This window comes from Mustela erminea, chromosome 4 (genome assembly GCF_009829155.1).
Source record: "Mustela erminea isolate mMusErm1 chromosome 4, mMusErm1.Pri, whole genome shotgun sequence".
Lineage (NCBI taxonomy): Eukaryota > Metazoa > Chordata > Mammalia > Carnivora > Mustelidae > Mustela > Mustela erminea.
The window spans coordinates 576359-598253 of NC_045617.1; the positions used below are offsets into that span (position 1 = coordinate 576359).

The window sequence follows — 21895 nt, forward strand, 5'->3', positions numbered from 1 at the left end:
CGCTGGTAAAGCCCAATTTGGGCTCGGTTTTCAGACGCAGCCAAAAGCACCTCGACTTCTAAGTGTTTTCATAAGACTCCTTTACTTGCAGATTTCTTGGCTAAGTGCATTAACATTTGTTTCTTCTCAGTAAAATTCCAAATCTTCAGTAGAGCTGCACGTGTAAGACTGATAGTTTCGCTCCACTTGTTCCTCTCCTGGCTGGTGTAAGCCACCAGCTTCTCCGTGTATTGCAAGATGGACTTCAAGAACCTGTTTTAATGGAAAAAAGTTAATTTATTTTATTATAAAATGCAACAATGGTTTAAATGCACTCTTTTCATTTCTTTCTGGAATTAAAACGAAGTACTCTACTTAACTTTGGCCTGCAAATTCAAGACAAAGACGCACACGTGAAACGGACGTGAGGCCAGAAGCCAGAGGAAGAGATGCTGACTCGCAGCAGCCCTGGAGGCGCAGCCGGACCCGACGCGCACGCGACGCACACACGGGGAGTGTGCAGGCCCCGCGCCCCCACGGGGTGCCGTGCTCCGGCCCCAGGACTCGCACACCTGCCCTCCCAATGCCGGCGGCCCGCCTCACGGACGCAGCGTTCCTGAGGGTGTGTCCGGCGGCTCCCGGGCATCTCTCCGGCAGGCGAGCGCCGCGGCCCCTACTTTCCATGTTCTCCCCGTCCGTCGCGTAGGCTGCGGCGCTCCCCGACCTCGACTTCTGAATGTTCTCAAGCTCGATGTTGAAGGAAGTCCGCAGACCCACCCTCAGAGAGCGGTCCTCCGCTGCAGGGGACTTGGTATCTGGCAAGGTCTGCGTCACCTCGGGCGGTCACCGTGCGGAGCTTTGGGCACGCGGTGCCGGTGGCCAGGGCGCTGCTCCCACCGTGCGTGCCCGGACGGTCCACCTCAGACCACGCCCCCCACGCACTCTCAACAGGGCCAAGGTGGGGGCGGGGGTCATCCGGGGCCGCCGATCCGTAACACTCTGCAGGGCGGACGCCTGGTTCCCAGCTGGGTCCACGTCTCTTGGGGAACACACCAGTCCTTTCACACTCGCTTTAGACACGAGGACAAGCTGCACGGCAGCAGCAGAGCCGGCCCGGGCAGTGGTGTGACTGAGAGTGAGGAACTCGGAGCCTCCGCAAGCGTCCCATGTGCTGCTCTGCAATGAGCCTACACCGGCGCTCGTTTTAAAGGCTCACAAAGTTGCACCAAATCCACAGAGAAAAGCAGTCAAGAGCCAACCATGACATGGGTTTAAAAAAACCAAACAACCAACGTAAGTGAAAATCCCTTATATTTACTAAAACGGTTTCATTTCTTCTACGTGCAACACACTTACTTTAGATACTGTTGATATTCACAGGGATTTTTTCCACAAACCATGTGAATGTTGACCAGCTCCAGGGCAATCAGCAATAAAATCAAGTGAAGCACAGGGGACAGAAGCTTAACACTAAAAAAAGAGGAAGAAAGTTAGAATCTGACAAACCTAAGTATTTTGCACTTTCACCAGTGTAAACTATTTCTCAAGGGAACTTAAATTTAGACTTCTCAAGAGAAGGCGGCTGCTGGCTGGTTTCCCCGAGGGGCCCCCCACCCCTAGGAGCGCCCACCAGCTGTCGCCCAGCTTCCCAGCAGCTGCTGCTCAGGGGCAGGAGGCCGCCGGCCCCGCATCCAGCGCTCCCCCTGGGTCTGGGTCTCTGCCTGCATCTCCCCTACAGTCTCGTACTTGGTCCAGGGCTCTCACAGGAAGAAACACACAAATGGTTCAAACGTGGAAACGTGTTCAGTGTCTCCAGGACACAAAGACATTTCAATCAAAGTAAGATACTATCTCGCTCATGAAACCCGTGGAGATTTTGTTTTGAAATACACCACTTTGGGAAGGACGTAACATAACCGGCGGCGGCGTCGAACCTGCTGGTAGAGTGCGCCTTTCAGAAGCAGCCAAGCAAAACGCGTTAAAAGCTTCATAGACAGAGATGCCACTTAACCCAGAGCTCTAGGAATTTGTCCAAAATGGTAACTTCTTAGGGATGGAGAACACCCTAACATACACACCAGGTAAGGAGACCAAACAGTCACACCCAAGGTAACCTGCTGTTGGCACGTCAGACCCCGGGGCTCACTCGGGCCAGCAGCACCCACACCCTCTTCCACCACAATCACGACAGGGTTTAGAACACCATCTGCTGCAGCGTCCTCCACAAATACGAGTCAGAGCCGCGTCCCGACAGAAGCCCAGCCCAGCGGGTGTCTCCAACCAGCGCAGCAAGCCACACACCTGCTGACCATGTGCAAGTAGGTCTGCCTCTGCCGTGAGCGCAGCCTCCTTTCCACCCACTGCTGGTGCCTCAGCTCCGCCGAGGCAGCGACCTGGCGGGACACACAGGCGCAGCAGGCACTGATGCTTCGGAGCACAGTGACCACTTCCAGGACGGTTCTGGGACAGAACAGAGTCCGGATGCGGGTGCCACAGAGTTCCTGGATTGCCTCAGGCCACCTGGGGATTAGAGTGTGTTCTCAGCGGGGGTTCAGCTCCCGAGCCCCCCGACGGTGAGCTTCTGGGGAGCAGCAGCCAGCTCCACACGATGCTCAGGCCTGCGGACGTCACACACACACACACACACACGCACACGCACGTGCGCTTCGCTGCAGGGGCCAGAGCGTGTAGGAGAGCATCATCGGGCTCTGACCTCCTGAGCATGGAGGCTGGGTTCCCCGGTCTGCGGCGGCGCAACCACAGCAGGGTCAAACGTTGCCGCCAGCTCACAAACATCACGACACCGCACACAGCGGAGCGTGGACCCCAGTGCGGCCAGTCAGCACTCTGACTGCTCTGGGTGATCTGCGGAGACTCACCTCCCAGTAGGGAGACCATCACAGCCGCTGACAAGGCCGGAGCACTCGGGCAGATGGCGGAGCAGCTCTGGCAGGATTTCGGTGATGAAAGCCTCACAGGCATGAGTTTCGGAAGTAGCCACTGATCTGAAAAACAGATGAGACAGAGACAGGACGATGATGAGGACGCCAATCAGTGCCCGGGCGCACTACTTAACGGTTCACTGAATCTGCAACTAGTTTTCCCAAAAATAAAATGAAAAAGCCACTGTCAGAGACAATGGTAAATGTAAACAATTCAATACCCTAAAAGCAACATGTTGTTGACGAAAGATAAGCAACAAGCTATCCAAGTGTTACTGCTACCACACGGACCTGCTATATCCTGATTCCAAAATCTCCATCCGACTTCTCTCCCGACCTTCAGATACTGTGTCTGATCACCCACTGAGTATTCTGAGTGGACCCCATCCTCCTCCCCACAATGCCCGACCCCTGTTCCTATGTGTCTGGTCTCCCCAAATGGCCCACCACCCAGCGGGGCCCTCAGTAGGGACACTGCCCCTTCTGCGCCCCCTGCCCCGCCCGTGAGGCCTAGCAAGGCCCCTGTACTTGGTCTTCCCAGAGCACGGCCGAGACCCCAGGCCGAGGCTGGTGTCCACTGGGGACTGTGAGGTCTGCATGACCCCAGGACAGAACTCACCTGGCGGCCACTTCAGGCAAAGGCGGGAGAGGCCAAACTCGGATGCTCTCCTCACAGCTCAGCACCTAAGAGGAAAATGTCCTAGTGCTTTTAAAGATTTTACAGTAACCGCCTGAAAAATACACTTGTAAACTATTATGAACATAGCAATTCCTTTCTAGGAGATCTATATTGGTAAAATTGTTACAGATCTTACATTTTCAACTGAGGAGGTGGGTCTCAACTACTCAGTATAATCAGATAAGCGCAGAGCAGTGAAGCTAACGGGAGATTGGGAGGTAGTTAACATGCAGAGGAGTTATAAACCGTATCGGCCAACTCTCGACGCCCCCGTTGCTGAGAGCGGGGGCCTGCGAGCCCTCCCAAAATGGGACGTGCTTTGGTGAGTGGCCTTCACCCAGACAACACAGTGGAAGTGAGGATGTGTGACTCCGGAGGTCAGGTCAGAAAGGGCAACCCCTCTCCCTGGTTCTCCGGGAAGCCCGGCACCAACGTCTCGTCATCTCGGACGCAACACCAAACCAGAGCAGCCCGCGCCAAATTCTGGACTCGTGAAGGTATGAGCGACCTGAACGCGGACACCTACGCCTGTGGGTACCTGCAGCAGCAGCAGCAGCAGCAGCAGCAGCAAAAGGACCTCGGAAAGACTGGGACGCAGTGCTGCTAACGAAAAGTGCAGACACCATGGCATGGAGGGGAGGCTGCAGGGGAGGCTGACGGTCGGGAACACGCCCTATGGGGCATGGAAGGGGCCTCAACCAGGGCCGTGGAAATGGCCGTCAAGGAGCAGGGGGGCTCGTGAGGCTTCAGAGCTGGCCGCGGAGGTCTGCGGGCAAAGCCTGCCTTCCTGAAGCTTCTGGCTCTTGTGGGACGTCCTCCCTTCTTGTACGTCCCGTCCCGTCCTCCCTCCGGATGCTGCAGGTCGGGACGCTGCGGGTCTCTGGTGTCTTCCCCTAGCCTGATGCCTCGCTGCTAAACCAGAACCCACAGGACACCGGTGCCCGCGGCGAATTCATCCCTCACGTAGCACCAGCAGAGTAAAACTCCTCTAGAACTCTCGGCACGTCACTGCTGACAGCCCCTGCTAGCTGACGCTCTTCTCTTACGACATCGCCGATGAGACTCCAGCGTCTCGGGCAATTCCTCCGGCTGCCGCTACAGATCACTCCCTAAACCCTTCCGCTGGGTTCCACAGCTTGGTCTAGGGGCAGGCCCACGGATGGACGTCTGCGTCGGCAGCTACCACGGCTGCGCTGCTCTTGGAGACGAGCCCATCCTTGCCCCTCGCACATTCACATCCCACTACGAGGAAAATAAAGCACCAAGCTCGTTTCCATACTGGAACCTCCTGGCTGAAATGCTCAAAAGTCCGTGGTTTGCACCATCTAATTTACAAGGGCACATGCTCTGGTCGCACGTGGTGAAAGGAACACTGCCGTGCTTCGCCACTGGTACATGGGGTAGCAGTCCCCAGCTAAGGCGAGAACCTGCCGCGCCGGCTGCCAGGACTCAAGTCCTCCATCACCAGACACGAGACTGCTGTTACTGCCTCTGCCGGATGTGGGCCCTGAGGCTCGGAGGGACAGAGCTGCGGGGCCAAGGCCACACTCCTGAGCGGCAGCCTCTGGTCGCGACCCTGAGGTCTGGCTGGGCAGGGTGCCTGGCCCCGTGGGCATCTCTGCCGCAGGCGCCGTGCACAGCCGTCCCGATGGCCCGCGTGTGGCTCACCTGTTTTTTCAGCTGAGAAACTGGGTGGAAGTGAGCGCTGTAACCATCTGCGAGAGCAGCCAGGGATCCGATCGCCGCTTCCTCCTGGTTCAGAAAAAACAGACAAGGGTTACTGCGACTGTGGCCAGGCCCCCGGTTTCCTCCCGCGGGCTGCGAGTCACACGAAGGCCCCCGCCCAGGCTCCTTCAGCTCTGACAGGGCAGGACTCTCCACTGGAGCGGAGCTGACTCGGGGGTCACGTGGTCACAAATGAAGTTTTTCAAAGGAAGCCGATTCACAACGATAAACAAAGGTCACATCTCCTCTTTGTCCGCAATCAGTAACACTGGAAACACGTAAGAAGAAGACAGACTCCAAACATCCAACTAAAAATACACGGATGTCTCCCAAAAAAAGAGAATGGGAATTTAAAAATTACAAATCAGTACAACTAAAAGAGAGTCATACTGTTAAACACGCAAACGTCAGAAATGAGTAAATGTCACGCAGCTTGTGTGACAGTGCAGCCGGAAAAGCCAGGCAGGCTGAATTAAGAGCTACCAGGAACAGAAAAGTCAGTGAGCCGACAGCTGACTCTCCCTGAACACAGTCCTTGACCGGTCACTTTCCTGCAGAGGCAGTCACGCCCCAGAATGCTCCGCAGCACGAAGCCAGTCACTGAGCATCCAGGCGCAAAGCTTCCGTTCGCTCAAAGACCCAAGCGAGGCAGGCGGGCCGAGCTCCACACGAGGCGGCCACCACTCACAATCCTCACAAGAGGCCCCGTGGCCTGGCAGAGATGCGAGACCAGGGGCGGGGGGAGGGGAGGAGCGCGGAGCACCTCCGGGACCCGCTGGCTGCTCCGCTGACAAGCACACAAAGGGCCATCGAAGGGAGGGCAGCCTGGCCCGGCACACCGCACCGGAGTGCTGGGGAGAGTCTACGCCGGAGGGAGACCCACGCTGCGGACGAGCGAAGAGAGGAGGATTCTGAGGACACGAGACACCACGTTTGGGAACGATGCTCGCTATCGTAAAAACCATCAGTTCCCCAAAATGAACCCATCAAGAGCCCACTCCTGTTTGTGGCTTGGCTAGTCTCGGACTTTGTGGGCACCGTAACTAGGCAAGTCTGCCTACAGTGCTCCTGGGGAGGGTGCAGGGAAATTCTGAAAAAGAGGGATGGGGCAGTAACCTCCGGACGCCGCACCAGACGCCGCACCAGACGCCGCACTCTCACAAAGGTGAGGACCGACGCACCAGGAGACCGAGCCCACCGCACGCGCCACGGAGACGTCCGTCTGCCAAACGCTCTCGGGCCAACCCGCAAGGCTTTTGTCAAAACAACAACAACAACAACAGACCAACAAAGAGATAAAAACAAGTAACCCAGATTCTCTCATTCCCAGATGAAATAAATTCCGGTTGGACCAAAAGATGTAAATGGAAGAAACCTTTGAAAGGTACCGGGGAAATGCACATTTAGGTCCACAATTTTGGAAACGGAGGGTCTTTTAAGAATGATTCCAAATGCCTAAACCAAAATGAAAAGACCTCAGAACTTCAGGACAAGTAAGAAGCAACACGCACATGGGAGTGGCAAGTGCCGCTAACAAACCACAGAAACGCATAAAATGGAGCAAAAGACATTAATCGTTCACAAAAGAATCACACGCTTCCAATGAACAGTAAAAGCGAGTTTTGCTTCAGAACTGCACTTGTGCAAATTCCCTCACACGTGCCCAGTGAACAAGGATGCCGCCTCGAGACACTGTCATCGGCAGCACCCCACCCGTCAGAACCCAGCCCGGCCACGGGGACCAGCTCACGTCGCGAGGGTGCACCGCTAACAACGGCCAGCAGCCGGCAGACACCGCGGAGCGCTCGGCCACTAACCACTTTCTCTGGCCGCACCGTGCGCCCGTCCGTGAACAGGGCTCGCCCTGCTGGGAGGCTCTCCTGAGCGCTGTCACTTTTCCTATCACGTCTTCTGTTTTGTCTGAACCGCTCAACAATCTTTACAGTAAATGTGACGTGCGTCATTTGAAAACAAGATTAAAATATGAACAACTACCCCAAATTATTTGTTGCAAGATAATAAAAGAATCAGTTTACTGATCAATGCAAATATTCCATCCGACCAATTTAACCATTATTTGTAAAATTTCCTGACATAGTGAGTTAACCCTTTCTCACACACCACCTCTTCGGTTTGATCACACGGTTTAGCGCCGCGGCAAAAGCTCGCGTGTCATCAAATCAAGTCGCCACTGCGCTTCCGAAGGAGGCATGCTGCGGCTCAAATTTAAAGAAAAGTTGATTAAGGGTTAATTACATCTGGAAATACACTCTATCCTGTCCCGGCTGGGTAACAGCTCATCTAATGGTTCTCTCCCCCGTACGCTACCTTGAAGGCTGCCGACAGATCTTCACCAACAAATCTGAGTAAAAGGACCCCAGAAAATGCAAGCAACTGATTTGCCACTTCTTTTGGAAATTCAGGTAAGTTGATTTCCCCATGGCTTAAACGGTCTCTTATACGAGGGCCCTCCTGATGGTTCAAGAAATCCCAAAGAAACTCCTTTCAGAATGCAAACAGAGAAAATATTTTGTTAGTTTGCTAACTGAGGGAAGAAAGAATGGGCCATGCCGGACATCTCTAGGGACAGCAGTGTCACTTACAGAGCCGCGGAAACTGAGCTTCACACAGGTAATCACAGTCATAAAGGTGACATAGTGTGTTGGGCTCCCCGGGAACTGTCTCTCTACCTGCGGCCACAGCTCAGGGCGGGATCCCCCCTCCCCCCGGGGAACTGCATCTCTACCTGCGGCCGCTACTCGGGGAGGGAACCCCCGGGAACTATGTCTCTGCCTGTGGCCACTGCTGGGGGCAGGACTCCCCCCACCAAACTGTGTACTCTACTTGTGGCCGATGCTCAGGGTGGGAACCGCCCCCAAACTCCTGCCTGAACACAGCCCCTGCTTGTCCCCAACTGGAGCCCTCTCTTGGACGTCTCACGCGGCGTGGAGACAGTGTGGGGTGGTTCAGAAGCGCTCTCCGTGAGCACAGCCCAGGCCACGGTGGGCTTCATCCTGGAGACGCGCTAATCACATCCGTAAGCTGAAGAGTATCAGATGGGAAAAGGCCTAGTATTTTACCATCGCAGGCTCTCCAAGGAAAAGAGGAAGCTGATTGATTTTACCGTCGTTCAAGTGTTTTGCCAATATCTGAAACACCAAAAATAAATACATTAATCAACGCACACCCGTATACCTACAGAATCTTCAGGGTCAGAAGATGCAGCCCCTGCTTACAACACGCCGCCGAAGCCCGAAGCAAAGGAGATAAGGGTTGTCTTAGAGTCACAGCAGCTACCTGTTCTCTTAACCGATATGATGACCGCAGGAATGCACGTGAACACACGTATCTCGTGTGTGTATAGAGTGTTTGTGTTCACTTACACGTGTGTGTGATGACGGGTAGACACGTGAATGGATGAGTTATCTGCACAGACATCTACTGAGAGCTCTATCTACGTGTATGGGGCTGGGGTATGTATCAGTATGTGTGTGTGCACATGTTGTGTGTACCCGCACCTACTTCTGTGGATTTGTCTGTATCTGTGCATGTGTTTCTGTATTATACATGTATGTGTTAACACAGATGCACACGTACACACACGTGTGTAGGTGTGCATGTGTGTTCGTGTGTATATGTATGTGTTCGTGTGTACTTATGTGTTTCTGCTTGTGTGTTCTCACATGTGAGTGTGTGTGTGTGTAGAAGCACACATCAGAATTACTTTACATGTCACTTCCTAACACACCACTTTGGAACCCAACCACCCAATCCAACCCTACAGACCCTAATTCTGTACAGATGTAACTACACTATTTCGTTCAATCCTCACAGTATCAAACACATCATGTGTTAAATTATAGCAAATTATTTACCTAATGGGATGAAATCTACAGGTGAACACGTACATTGCTTAATCCCGCCGCCCCCCATTCCTAAGGGATCTAAGAGTTATCTTAACGGCAGAGGAACCGAAACACCTAACCCTCTCCGTAGAGAGGCTCCTTTGTCTCCTGGGGGAGGCTAGCTCTGCGGGCTGCAGAATTACTATCCAGGATTACACACACAGACTAGCCTCTCTACTCTTCAGTGAAAAAAGACATTTTCAATGGCAGTTTTTACTATTCGTGATTTCCAGCTTCAGAATCACACACCCAATTCACAGATTAAGTGCATCAGCTTACACTTACAACCGCAGTTCCTGTCCATTTCATGGGCAAAACAAGCATTAATCTTATTTCCAATGTAGCCTTCAAATAATCACAGCATTAGTATCTCCAGGCATTTTCCAATGTCGCTCTGCCCATACCTTCAGAAACTAGGTTAATCATACTGGATCTCAAAATTAGCCTGAAAACTACACTTAATTCCATAGTAAAATGGATTTTTTTGCATATATGACTATCAATATTTCCTGTGTAGTAAAAAACAATGTTTTATTTCTAGAAACTCCGTAAGTTACTTACTTCATCAAAGGTGGTGTAAAGAGCCGTGGACTTCAGAAATGGAAAGAAAACAAAACAAAATGTAAGTAGAGTTACGCCAAAGAGAAAACACAATTCTAGTAAAGGGACACAAATATGAAACCTTTTTTGAAAATAAGTCTTGCCTGACAGCACTTTGGGAAGAACGTCCCTGGCACCGCAGCACGTCATCAGACGGGAAACCACGGGGAACGTGGCAGTGGGGCCCCGTTCAGACTCCCCTCCCGCACGCGTCAGCTCAGGCTCTTCCCATCACACAGCAGGACTCACACACACTCAAGTGCGTGCAAGTGAGCACAGCTGGACATGCTCTCCCACAAAGGGCCTGTCTTGCACACTTCGTCGTGTAACCGGTCCCCTCTACAGACACAGGCTCGGAGCCGGCTGCCGCAACATCCATTCCTGGCTTCCGTGCTCCCCTGAGGTGAGACCTGGGGAACCACCCCCCAAGGGTTTCTCTGCAAACGGGACATGAGCAGTGCCCGTCTCGACAGGCTGCTGGGGAATTCAGCAAGATCTTATACACACTGTGACGAAGCCAGCATTCTGTGGACGCCAGCTCTCAAAACAATGTCTTGTTTATTAATGTTTACTAACATGATTTCAATTTAACGTTAAATTCCCATCAACATCTGCTATGACGTAAGATACTATGAGGTCTGTATCTTTAGCCCCCAAACCTCTACGGCTGACCCTGGAGGCTTCCCGAGCTCTGAACAGCCGAATGCCTACTAAATACTGAGCTTTTCACAGACCTCCATAAACCGCGTGCATTAACCTCTACCTTATTTTAAGGAATTGGTGGAAAAGCCCTATCTCTCACCCCTTGTACATAAGCTTCTTAAAGTCACACAGTCTCATTTATTTATTATTATTTTTAAAGATTTATTTATTTATTTGACAGAAATCACAAGCAGGCAGAGAGAGAGGGTGAAGCAGGCTTCCCGCTAAGCAGAGAGCCCGACGCGGGGCTCGATCCCAGCACCCTGGGATCACGATCTGAGCCGAAGGCAGAGGCTTTAACCCACTGAGCCACCCAGGCGCCCCTAAAGTCACACAGTCTTACTCCTCCTCCGACCTTGCACTGACCTCGGAAAGCTCCCGCTGGAAGCGCTCAGGCTGGAAGCACCCACGGGCACAGCACTTCACAGCCTGGTTCACAGAGCATCTGCACATGCGTGTTGCCTTATAAAAGAATTGATAAAGGAACGGGTGCCACGTTCGTTCTGAACAAGAGCCTGGCCTACAGTCTAAGATACTCTGCGGTAAAACGTCACGCCACTTACTTGTGTGGCCCACAAACACGCAAGTAACCAACTCTGTTTATGCCACTGTGAAGTCATCCCAAGCAGATGCAAGGGAGAGCTGGGGCTGCCAGGGGCTCTCCTCTCTCCGCGGAGAGACAGACGCTGCACAGCACTGCCTGTCTCTGCCCGGGGCCGACACGAAAGGCACCGGGCGAGGGCATCGGGTGACACAAACGTGAGAGCCGCACGCTCACGGGGCCTGCACAGAAACCCGCACGAACATGCACGAAGGCAGAGCAGAACTGCCCGGAGAGAAAAGCAGGATGCGGGGCAGAGAAGCGGCCGCACTGGAGTTGAGGCTCTGGGAGGTCATTCACGTGGCCTCCAGTGGTCAAGTGTGCACAGCGGGCAAAGCCTGCGGACAGACCTTTGGGAACCAGCGAGGGGCCTCAGTGATGCCAGAGGAATCCGGAAGGAGACAGACTGGAGGAAGGTGGAACCACGCGGGGTCCCCGGCATGCGCCTGCCCCCAACATGCGCGGAGCTCGCCGCAGGCGTTGGGGAGCTGCTGCGGTTTTAAGCAAGGAGGCCCTAAGAGACGTAGGGATACTCGTCGCTGGCAGAGGAGCTGGGGGATGCCCGGCGCAGAGAGCGGGCAGGCGGGGCTGGACACCAAGTGGATGACGGGGACGCAGCACCCGGGGGTGCAGGTGGCTGGGGCCCGGCGCCCGAGTGGACGAGGGTAATTAGGAACTCTGGAGAACAAATTTGTGGGAGGAAAAGTGAGATTTTTAGAAGTAAAGTAGTTTGAGACCTGGGGAAAACTCCTGACGATGTCTGAGAGCGTCCAGCAAGCGGGGACCTAACTTGGGAGCTGGATGAGCGGAGTCAGAGGCGACGACGGCCCGGGCGGCAGCGGCCTCCCACGCTCCGATCGGCTGTCCCGCCGCCACTCTGGCGCCTCCACGGCTCTGCGTGCGGCGGGCCTTCATTTCATTAGGTTCAAACTATTTTCCAGTCCTTGTCCCCAAGGACGTGAGGTGGCTAAGACGTGGGAGGGAGTGCGATCTCCCAGCGGCAGATCCGGGGAGCACAGGGCCGAGAACGGAATTCTGAGGGACGCCGCTGGACAGGGGCGGAAAGAGGAAGCTAACCAAGCCCGAGTAACAAGAGTTCCAGGGAGGGTGGCCACTGCTGCTCACCCCGACCACACGCCCCCCAGCTCTGCCCATCGGGAGCCTGTAGGAAACCGGGCACACGGCTGCCCAGAGGCTCCGCCTAGACTCCCTGGCAGTTCTGGCCCAGAGCAAGGGGTGTCCTTCAACAGGGCCACCTCCTGGGGCTCCCAGGCTACGTGACAGTAACGGCTACGGACAGGAAACACATGGTTTCTATGACGAGTTTGAGATACTTGGAAATATAGGACCATCAGAAACAATCACAAATACTTATGTCATATAAAACCATAACAGGAAACCATAAAAAACGACACGTAAGTCTTCCAAAGAAAATTCTTGGCTAAAAAATTCATTAAAGAGTAAACAAACTAAGGTATTAAAAACTTTTAATGCAGCAGAGGAAACTCAGTACAGTGACACCCACCATCAACCCCTACGGCATGTGTACCTCAGCGGTCAGAAGTCTTCTCGGACACTGGTTAACGGTGGCAAAAACGCTCCTAAGTCCCGCCTCCAGCTGCGTCAGTAGCAACATGGCACAGTCCGCAAACCTGTGAAATTGAAGGAAGATGGGCAAACCGCAAGCTTCCAGAGTAAACACCGGCACCAACCCCAAGTAGCGGTCCTCTGATCCAGACATTACCAATGTGGGATCGGGGCAAGGGGGGCCAACAGTGTTTGCCAACACAAGAGCGCGGAATCACCATCTCCCTAAACCGTGAGTTTAAATCTATTTTCCACTGTTCTGACGTGAAAGGAAACATGCCAAGAATCTCTAGAATAAGATGTCATCAGAGATCTGCCCTGTTCTTCCCACTGCTTATAAGAAACACTCGAAGTCCAGCATTTGGGGGGGTTTCCAAGGTACAAATCAACGTCCAGACAGCGGAACCCGAAGGGAGGCAAAGGCTGTGGACCTCACGACGTCCACAGGCATCTACTTTGCTCCCCAGGAGACAGAGCAGAACCTTCCTCCTCCTCAGTGCAGGAATCTGTAACGGGACGCACGGTTCTCTCACAGTAGCAACTCGACTGACCTCGAAAAGTTGATTCCAAACCATGATAATTATCAGTATCGACTGCACCAAAAGGCGGACGTGCAGGGCCTTAGTCAACGCTGTGAAGGTATTTAAGCTCGGCCCTCCCGGAGAGGGACGCGCCTCGTCACTTACCTGTGTGACCGGAAGCCGAGTAACGCAGCTTCCCAGTACGGCATCATGACCTTCCGTATGAAAGCCGAGTTCCTCATCACGTCTTCTAACAGGCCAAGTACCGCGGGAGTAAGGTCTGTGAAGTAACCATCACCCTCACCCACTGAAGCATGACGTGAGCAGGCGCAGGGCGGGGTGCCCAGAGTCTTAGGTAAGCCTGGCTCCCCGGGGGGGCAGAGGGACGTGCACCACCGCCTCTTTAGTGACTCCGGCCACAGCTGTGAGGAGGACGTCAGGGCGGACCAGCTGGCCACGCTGGCCAAGGAAAGACACGTCTCCAGAAGACAGAGGAACAAGACCCAACCCTGAGGTGAACTGCGGGCTCTGCCTGACGATGGCGCGTCCGTGCGCGTTCCTCCCACACAACTGGGCCCTGCGGTAGGACGCTGGTAGGACGTTGGGGGGGTATACGGAAACCTCGGCACCTCCTGATCCATTTCGTTCCAAACAGAAAACTGCTCTAAAAAGTAAAGTCTTAAAAAGAATACGTTACTGGCAGTCACCAGACTACCCAAGGGTCCGAGGCACAAACGGGCATAGCCTGCTGGGACTCAAGCGAGCTGGGCTGTTCCTACCATGACTTACACCAGACACACAGCTCCTACAGCTCCGCTGCCCACTGGGAAAGAGGCTCGGAGAGGTTGTGTCCCCCGCCTCCACTAATGTGGTAAACGGCTCTGTCACGGCAAGTAACAAAGAGGACAGTGGAGACCACCTAGGCTGCTGGCCTTTGTGGCATCATGATTGCGCACATAAAAGTAGGAGAGCTCAAAGGAGAAGGGAATGTACATTACCAAACGGTCCTAAGCCGTCTGGACGTCCGCACACCTGCAGGACGGACCACATCTAACACGACTAACGGATTCATGCAGCCACGACGCACAGACTCCCCAGCACAACCCAGGGCCGCGGTGGGAAGAGGTGAGGTTTTACGTAACGAAGTTTAAGCAGCTTCAAAACTTCACAATCTCCAGCCTCTGGAGAGCACAGAGTCTATCTAAAAGGTTCAAGTCCCCGCGCTGCTTCCTGACTTTACCCCTCTTTCTTCAAGGGAAACTGTGAGGTGCAGCACTTGCCAGGGAAAAGAGCCGCCTCCTCCAGGTTTGCGAGAGCTACGGAAGGTCGGTGTGCCAGCACAAGTTTCGTTTGCTCCAAGTACGTCTTCAGCAGCTGGCCCAGCCCCGCCGTCAAGAGCACCATCATTGAACAGTACCTAGAGCAGAACACCACAGGATCCGTTAGAAAAACAGACAGTCCTGCACACAAAGAGATTGGCTTTAAAACTAAGAAAGTACACCACCATTCCATGGCAGGAACCTCCCCCGGCTGTGGGAATTCAGCTATGCGAGGGCTGGGAGGCTCACGAGCACAGTTCTCGGGGTCTCCCGCTCCCCAGCAGGCGGTGGCTCTAGTCACCTCCACAAGGCTCGGCCTACAGCTGCCTCTGGGCTGCGATTCAGTGGGGTCCCGACCCTGTCACATGCCAGGTGTCCACTGGCCTCAGTCTATTCTCACCAAGTTTCTGCGTCAAAACTCTCATCTTTCCCAAAACACACCTTTCCCTGATGTAAGATTCAAGATAAAACAAACTCAAGTATCTCAAAGAAGAGAGAAAATTATTTTTGTAGCAACGTACTTTGGTGGGATCTCATGAGGGGAGGCAAACCCATGCCACAGGACGTTCCGCAAGTTGAGTCCAGACGGGGATCCGACGAAGACCTTCAGCACGTCCATCTGAGCAGGTTAAGAAGAGGTTACCGGAGAGTTCAAAGTCCCGAGCTACGGAACAAGCCGACGGAGCAGCGGAGAACGGCTGCTTCGGTCTTCTCCGCAGACCCAACGCTCCGGCTGGCGTATGGCAGCAGTGGTAACAGGAACAGCATTCCAACGTTCACTGGGCGCTTAACACGCCAAACCCATTTTGTGTATTTACTACTCCTTCCTCCTCAGAATAACCTACGAGGAGGGCACTACCACTCCTCCCGCTGTGCAGACGAGGAATGCAGGCATGGAGAGCTAAAAGCGAGGTCTTGGGGGCCACGAGCCATGGAGGGGAACAAGGTCCGTCCCAGGCTAGGCTGCTCTCATCCTGCACCTCACGTGTGCCTACTACGAGGTAAAATAGATCACAAAGAACGGAACAGAGAATCCACAGACGGCAGGCCCTGAGGAGCGGCTGGCCCACGGATGCTCCCAGCCCAGGCCTCCCCTACGTGGCCATTGGCTGGAGGCTCAGCAGTCACCTGCTCCTGTCCCTTCAGTTACAAAGACGCCAATGATGGGGATCCTGGCTACTGGACGGCAAGGCTCACGCACTTGCCCGGGCTCACTCTCGGTCTGCAGCACCACACTTCGGAACAGATTCGGGGAAGATGGAGGATACGCAGAGACTAAGAGAGCTCAAAACCACGTCACACGGTAAGGAAGAGGGAGGCCCGAGAAGATGCGGGGAAGGAGGAAAGCTGTCTGCAGACGCCCGACGGACGCCTGAGTGAGCGGAGGACACAGATGCAGAAATGCTGAGTTTCTCTCAAGGGGCCAAGCCAGAGCGGAAGCTACAAAGAGGCGTTCCAAGTCAGCAACAGAACCCTTGGCAACCAGCCCCTCCCTCCAAGCAACTCCAGAAACTCTTCCCGCTACATCAACTTTTAATACTTGACTAGTAACGCCTACTACTAGTAATCATAATAATACCCTCTTAGCTAAGGGCGCCTGGGCGGCTCAGTGGGTTAAAGCCTCTGCCTTCAGCTCAGGTCATGATCCCAGGGTCCTGGGATCGAGCCCCGCATCGGGCTCCCTGCTTCTCTCTCTCTCTGCCTGCCTCTCTGCCTACTGTGCTCTCTCTGTCTGTCAAATGAATAAATAAAATCTTTTTTTAAAAGTTATTTTTAAGTACTTTTTTAGCTATATTTATTTTAATTTCATTTACCACCTGCACAATGAGAAACGCACAAGGCAGCGAATGAGTGGACGGATCTGGGACTGCGAGTGGCTACAGGTCGGGGAGAGGCTAACGGCATCCAGGCAGGCAACGAACAGCAGGTCAGAACATCTGGCCATGTGCCAGAGGTCAGTGTACTACAGGAATCTTGTACTTGATCCTCACTCGGTATTCTCCCCGAAACACCGTGCTCTCTAAGCTGACTAGGAACCACTGTAAAGTGGGAGGGCTTTACTGAACACAAATTTCTTATCCAAAAAAGAGTCTAACTGGGAACACGTTACAGCAGCGTTTCAAGCGTCACTCTGGCTCAAAGGATGGGCTGGGCTGGCGTTCTCCTGCACCGGGACCCAAAGCTTAGTCATCAAACAGCCTCGGCCATGTGGCCCGAGGAAGATTCTGACAAAGTATACAGCTCTGCACGTTTTTAAATTGACATCTAGTATTTTTTCACTGTAAGTATGAACAGTCGCAAAATTCCTGCAGGTTAAAAAAAATGGGTACTTTAGATTAAAACTTTAGTATCACTCCCTAAATGATTAAAATTTTATCCTGAAATGTTATTATGATAATAATTAACATATAATTAATGAAAGCAACAGAGCCCAAATTGCTCCCGCGGCTGACCCCTGCGGCCATCCCATCACAAGCTAGCAGACCACACTAAGACTCAGGAAAAGAGACACGTGTCTTGTGGCGGGAAAGTGGCGATTCTGAAAGGGCCCATGGGAAGGGAGAATGCTCTCGAGTCACAGCTCTCCAGGACGCGTTCCCGCAGGCATCAGTTTCTGAGAAACACGGACGCGTTCCCGCAGGCATCAGTTTCTGAGAAACACAAGTCAAACTACCACGAGTGGCTCTGTGCTGCGTCTACTCCGTCAGGTTCAGGCAAACAACTCACCACAGGCCGCCCGAAGACCTCAGCAAGCTCCTCAGATGCAAGCAGGTCTCGCAGAAGGAAGGGGCAGTCCTTCCCGAGCAGGACGAGCACCTGCGGGGCAGACAGGAGCGCGTCCGAGCTGCGCAGTGAGGGGCCCCACAACGCACAGAGAAACGCATGCATGAAGCCACTGTTTGTACAAATGAGCGAGAAAAGCACCAAAGACACCGATGTTTTGATTTCATAATCATTCAAAAAGAAAAATACTAAACACCTGTGCCAAATGATTACATTTCACAGGAAAACAGTAATTAAAATCAAGAAATCTGAGGACAGCAGTAAAAGCTTTATGTTTGTTCGCATACTTGAGTGGAAGAAAGTTCTCACACTTACATCTCCCAAAGCCCGTTCGAGACACGCCATCAGTTTCATTAAGCCGAGAGAGATGGCGGGACCCTGGAGGCTTTCCAAAGCAGCAAATATTTCAGGAAATAACTGTGTAGAGTAAGACGCATGTCAGAATCTGTGATCGGCAGGAAACATTTCTCAAGCAATACCATCTACGAAATTCAAACGTCTAAAGGTTTCGACTGGTACGTTTTCATGACCTTTTTGGTACAGGTAAACATTTTCTACACACATCCACAGCTGACCCCTGAACACAGCTGTGGACGCCACAGGTCAGCTTACGTGTCAATTTTTTCCCACAAACACAGTGCGGTACTGTAAGTGTATTTTTCTCTTCCTCGTGATTTTCTTAGTCGCTTCTCTCGAGCTGACCTCACTGTACAAGCCCCGTAATGACGCACAGAACATACAGAATGCGTGTGGACCACCCACCTGCATCATCAGTAAGGCCTGTGGTCAGGGAGGCTACGAGCAGTTCGGTTCCGAGGGAGTCCTCTAAGTTACGTGCAGATCTGCCACTGCACGAGGGCTGGGCACCCTAGCCCTGCATTGTTCAAGACTCAACTGTAACAATACTTAAAAGAATCAAAAACTGCTTAATAGCTAAGGACTTCTGAACTTTTTTTCTCCTTCATTTAAATGTTCACCGAAAGCAGTAAATCTGGCATGACTACAAATTGGAAAGTCAGCTGTTTTGATCTAAATCTTATTTCCCATTTTGATTAGGTCTAAGCCAATAAACAGAGGCAGCTCAGCCTGCTGGGTAAGACCCGTTACAAGGGGGAGAAGCAACGACCGCTCCAGCTGCCTCAGGAAACCCACAGTACTGGAGAGGAAGACCACGCAGAGTCGCCGTGCTGCTGTGCTCCTACGTGCTCCAAGTGCAATGCCTGGACCCGAACAAGGTCTGGGCTTGGGCCCACACTCACCTCCTCCCTTCTATGCCCTCCACAAACCAGCTGGCTTCCCTGTCCACTGTCTAAAGAATGCCTTACTGTCTGTCCGTGAGGTCTCTGCTCTTTTCCTGGAGCGGTCCATGCTCGTGTGTCCCAGGACCAACACCCGCATACCCAGCTACTCCCCACCGCCCATACGGATGACGCATCCCAAACCTTCCTTTGTTCCGAGCATGTTTCTTAGCTTGGACGAGGGCTACTGCGTAATAGTCCAAGTTTCCCTCAAAACCCTCCAGCCTTTTCACGGGTGGTGGGCTTAGCGGATGGAGGAGAGGAAAGATGAGCAGATAACCAGGGCCTCTGGGCAAACTCTGCAAAGTCTTGTACTTCTAAAGGTTGTTCACAAGCCAAACCTCTGGAAAAGCTGTCCACTGCAGCCACGGCGCGTATCGAATCTCAAACTGTCCCTTGGTCAGAGATAACAAATGTGAGTGGACGGCCTCACACACAGGGCCCAGCAGCCGCACGCTGCCCCGGTAATCCAGACTCTGGGCTGCCGGGGTAAGAAAACCAGCGTTAGTGCCACAGCCCCACCACAGCTCTGTCTTAGGTGACGAAAGTGCCTAAAGCATCAGGGAACACGTACATCAATCAGAAGTTTCCATGAAATCGACAACCGGTTTCTAGTTGAGCCTATAATAAAGCTACCCCGATACTGCGGGAATAAGTTACATAGCACTCATCTGATAATAAAACAAAACTACACTATTAGTAGGGTTTGGAAAATACAAAAAGGTTAATCAAGAGAAAATATTTTCTTTACTTTCCTCGTATGTAAGTTTATACAAACCAGGTTTATACTGTATGATCTTTGAACCTGATTATTTTACTTGACGTTATTAGACCATGAGGTTTCCAATGACATTATTTTAGAACATACGAATTTTTTGTCTTAATTTTTTGGTAAATTTGAAACAACATTCACACGGTTCACACCCAAAAAGTATAAGCAGGTGAAGGTCTCCCTTCTGGCCACCCAGTTCTCCTTCCAACAGCAACGACAGTTATTAATTTCTGGGGTACATTTAGAAATATTTATACACACACAAGCAAAAACAATTCCAAGCCCCCCCATTTTCTCACTAAGCCACATGGCTCAGAGAGGCAGGCTTCTCAATCCTCGTGCCCCGCGTAACGCTCTCTTGTGTGCCTCCGTCAGAGTAACACTGTACGTGTGGCTGTTTCCAGTGTCTGGGTTTTATTGGTTTCTTTTTTGTTTTTCCAATTTTTGCTTATAGTCAGCACCGAGAGCAGACTCTTTTATACCTGCAGGTGGGCCTGTCTTACAAATTCCTGGGATGAAATTGCTGGGCCCGGGAATGTGCACTTGAAATTTTCCTATTATTAAATTTGCCAACCCACTTCCCTGCTCTAAAGAATGAACAATAAAGCCTGGAACATTTGAGACAGCGTGTAACACCCTGCTGGTCCCTTCCCATGCAGAATTCCTCGCACGCCTACTGCCTTCTCTCCTCCATCTGACTGTTGGCCTGGAGTGAGACTGTGCCGCCCGCGCCCGCGGCCGCCACCTCACACAGGGCATCCTTGTCTCGGCACTCCCACCTCTCTCCTGCACTCCTCTGGGCTCACTGCCTCCCGTGCCACCTGACCCTCTCCTGTTCTGAGCTACGTCTGTATTATAACAAGTTCTAACTAAGAGAAACAATGGACAGAAAGGAGAGTTTTAGAGTCAAGACGTATTAAACGGACCCGCACTGACCTGTGCTTGGGGAGCCGAGAGCACACACACCTGACCGTGTATACGCCACACGGGCTGTGATGGTCGGCCAGCACACGTGTCCCCTCTGCGTCACAATGCGATCGATATCCCAAGTTTCTCTGACTTCAAACCCCAGGTTACAGATCATATCGTACACTGGGGGAGAGAGACAAGTGGCCATAGGATCCTCTATCAGCATCTGAAATAGGAAACGTAGAAGACACTCGTAGAAAGAAGTAAAAACAGAGTAATACCGATTGTATATTCGAGGAACAAGACAATCCCATTCTATCTGAAGCACGGACGGACTCCGGCATAGCTACTGCTAACACACTTCCGGCTCTCGGGAGCTGTGTGATTAAAACGCTATGATTACATGTTAATTAAAGACAGTTTACATAAATTTTTCAAATAAATACTGAAGATGTGAAATTTTAATACTATCTGTGAAGGTACGAGTTTACAGAAGCCGACCTCACAGATAGTGCTCTGCTCCTTCCAGCGTTCCTACACTGTCCCCAAGGTATCAGAATGAGCAATATTTTAAAATGGGGAACGGAAAAGCAGAAAATGAAGCACAATGAGGAAAAAGGTAAGTTAGAGCCTCCGGCTCCTGGTGTGGTACGAGCAGCAGCAAACCGCGCTTTTACGGTGACACCCAAACCCTAATTATCCCCGCGTGACACGGACGGCATCTTATAGCCCGCAACGGAGTCCCGCTCCGGGACTAAAGTCCACACGGGGTCTGCACCTGGTGGGTCACGTCCGCGTCGCAACCGGAGGGACGAAGCCCCGGCAGCTCCCGGTCTGGAAGCCCCGGCAGCTCCCGGTCTGGAAGCCGGTCCCCTCGAGTTCCCCGCCCGCCTCGGCATCCCCGTCCCCAGAAGCCGCACCTGCCGGTGTCCGCAGCCCCGGCCGCCGACCACCGTCCCGCAGCCCCGGCCGCCGACCACCGTCCCGCAGCCCCGGCGACACGCGCGAACCCTCCGGCGCTGTGGCCGTCCAGGGACCACGGACACCGCAGGACCCGCCCCCGCCCGCCTCTGTCCCTTGGGGCGTGTCTGGCGCCGCGGTCGGCCGCTCGCGGCGGCTCCCCGGTGCCCTCACGGAGCCCCGCCTTCCCCCACGGACCCGGCGCGCCGTCCCCGACCCGCGCGGCTCCGCAGCCCGAGGGGCCCCGCGCGCCGGTTCCGGAGCGACCCGGGCCGGACACTCACCCCCGCAAGAGCCGCCCCGCGACCCGCACCAAGGCGGGTGTCACGCGGGACGGACCCCGACGCGGCGCGGCCCCGGGACGCAGGCAGCGGCCGCTGCGGAGCGACGCTCATCCCACCCGGGCGGCGGGGAACGCGCTTCGCCGGGTCCCCGCAGCCTTCAGCTCCCGGAGAAACGACATCCCGTCGCCTCCCACGGGGCGCGTCCCCCGGGGCAGGGTCGGGCGCCCGGCCGCGCCGGCGCAGACTCGCCGGAGGCGCAGAGCCCGCGGGGCCAGCCGGGAGCGACCCGCACCTGCCCCGCGCCGGAACCGCGGCGCGCGCCCCACCG

General features: G+C 53.5%; 1 protein-coding gene across 14 annotated transcripts; it reads right to left on the reverse strand.

Moving 5' to 3' along the window:
• Positions 1-63: 63 nt before the first annotated feature.
• ERMARD (ER membrane associated RNA degradation) lies at positions 64-21867 on the reverse strand. 14 transcript variants are annotated; one of them, XM_032338416.1, is made up of 18 exons: positions 21568-21864; positions 20351-20549; positions 18984-19123; positions 17660-17761; positions 17288-17377; positions 15082-15179; positions 14522-14658; positions 13407-13818; positions 12683-12785; positions 9792-9821; positions 8406-8474; positions 7654-7827; positions 5269-5352; positions 3541-3605; positions 2859-2984; positions 2281-2499; positions 1336-1449; positions 64-252 (listed from the first exon to the last, which is right to left on the reverse strand). In XM_032338416.1, exons 1-18 carry the CDS (start codon positions 21676-21678, stop codon positions 69-71), a joined length of 2457 nt encoding a protein of 818 aa, XP_032194307.1. In that variant the 5' UTR covers positions 21679-21864; the 3' UTR covers positions 64-68. The 14 variants fall into 14 exon arrangements, 10 of the variants coding, with proteins under 10 accessions (XP_032194307.1, XP_032194311.1, XP_032194308.1 ...); XM_032338420.1 differs by having other exon boundaries at positions 13407-13521; positions 21568-21862; XM_032338417.1 differs by lacking the exon at positions 21568-21864 and adding an exon at positions 20795-20873.
• Between the last annotated feature and the right edge of the window lie 28 nt (positions 21868-21895).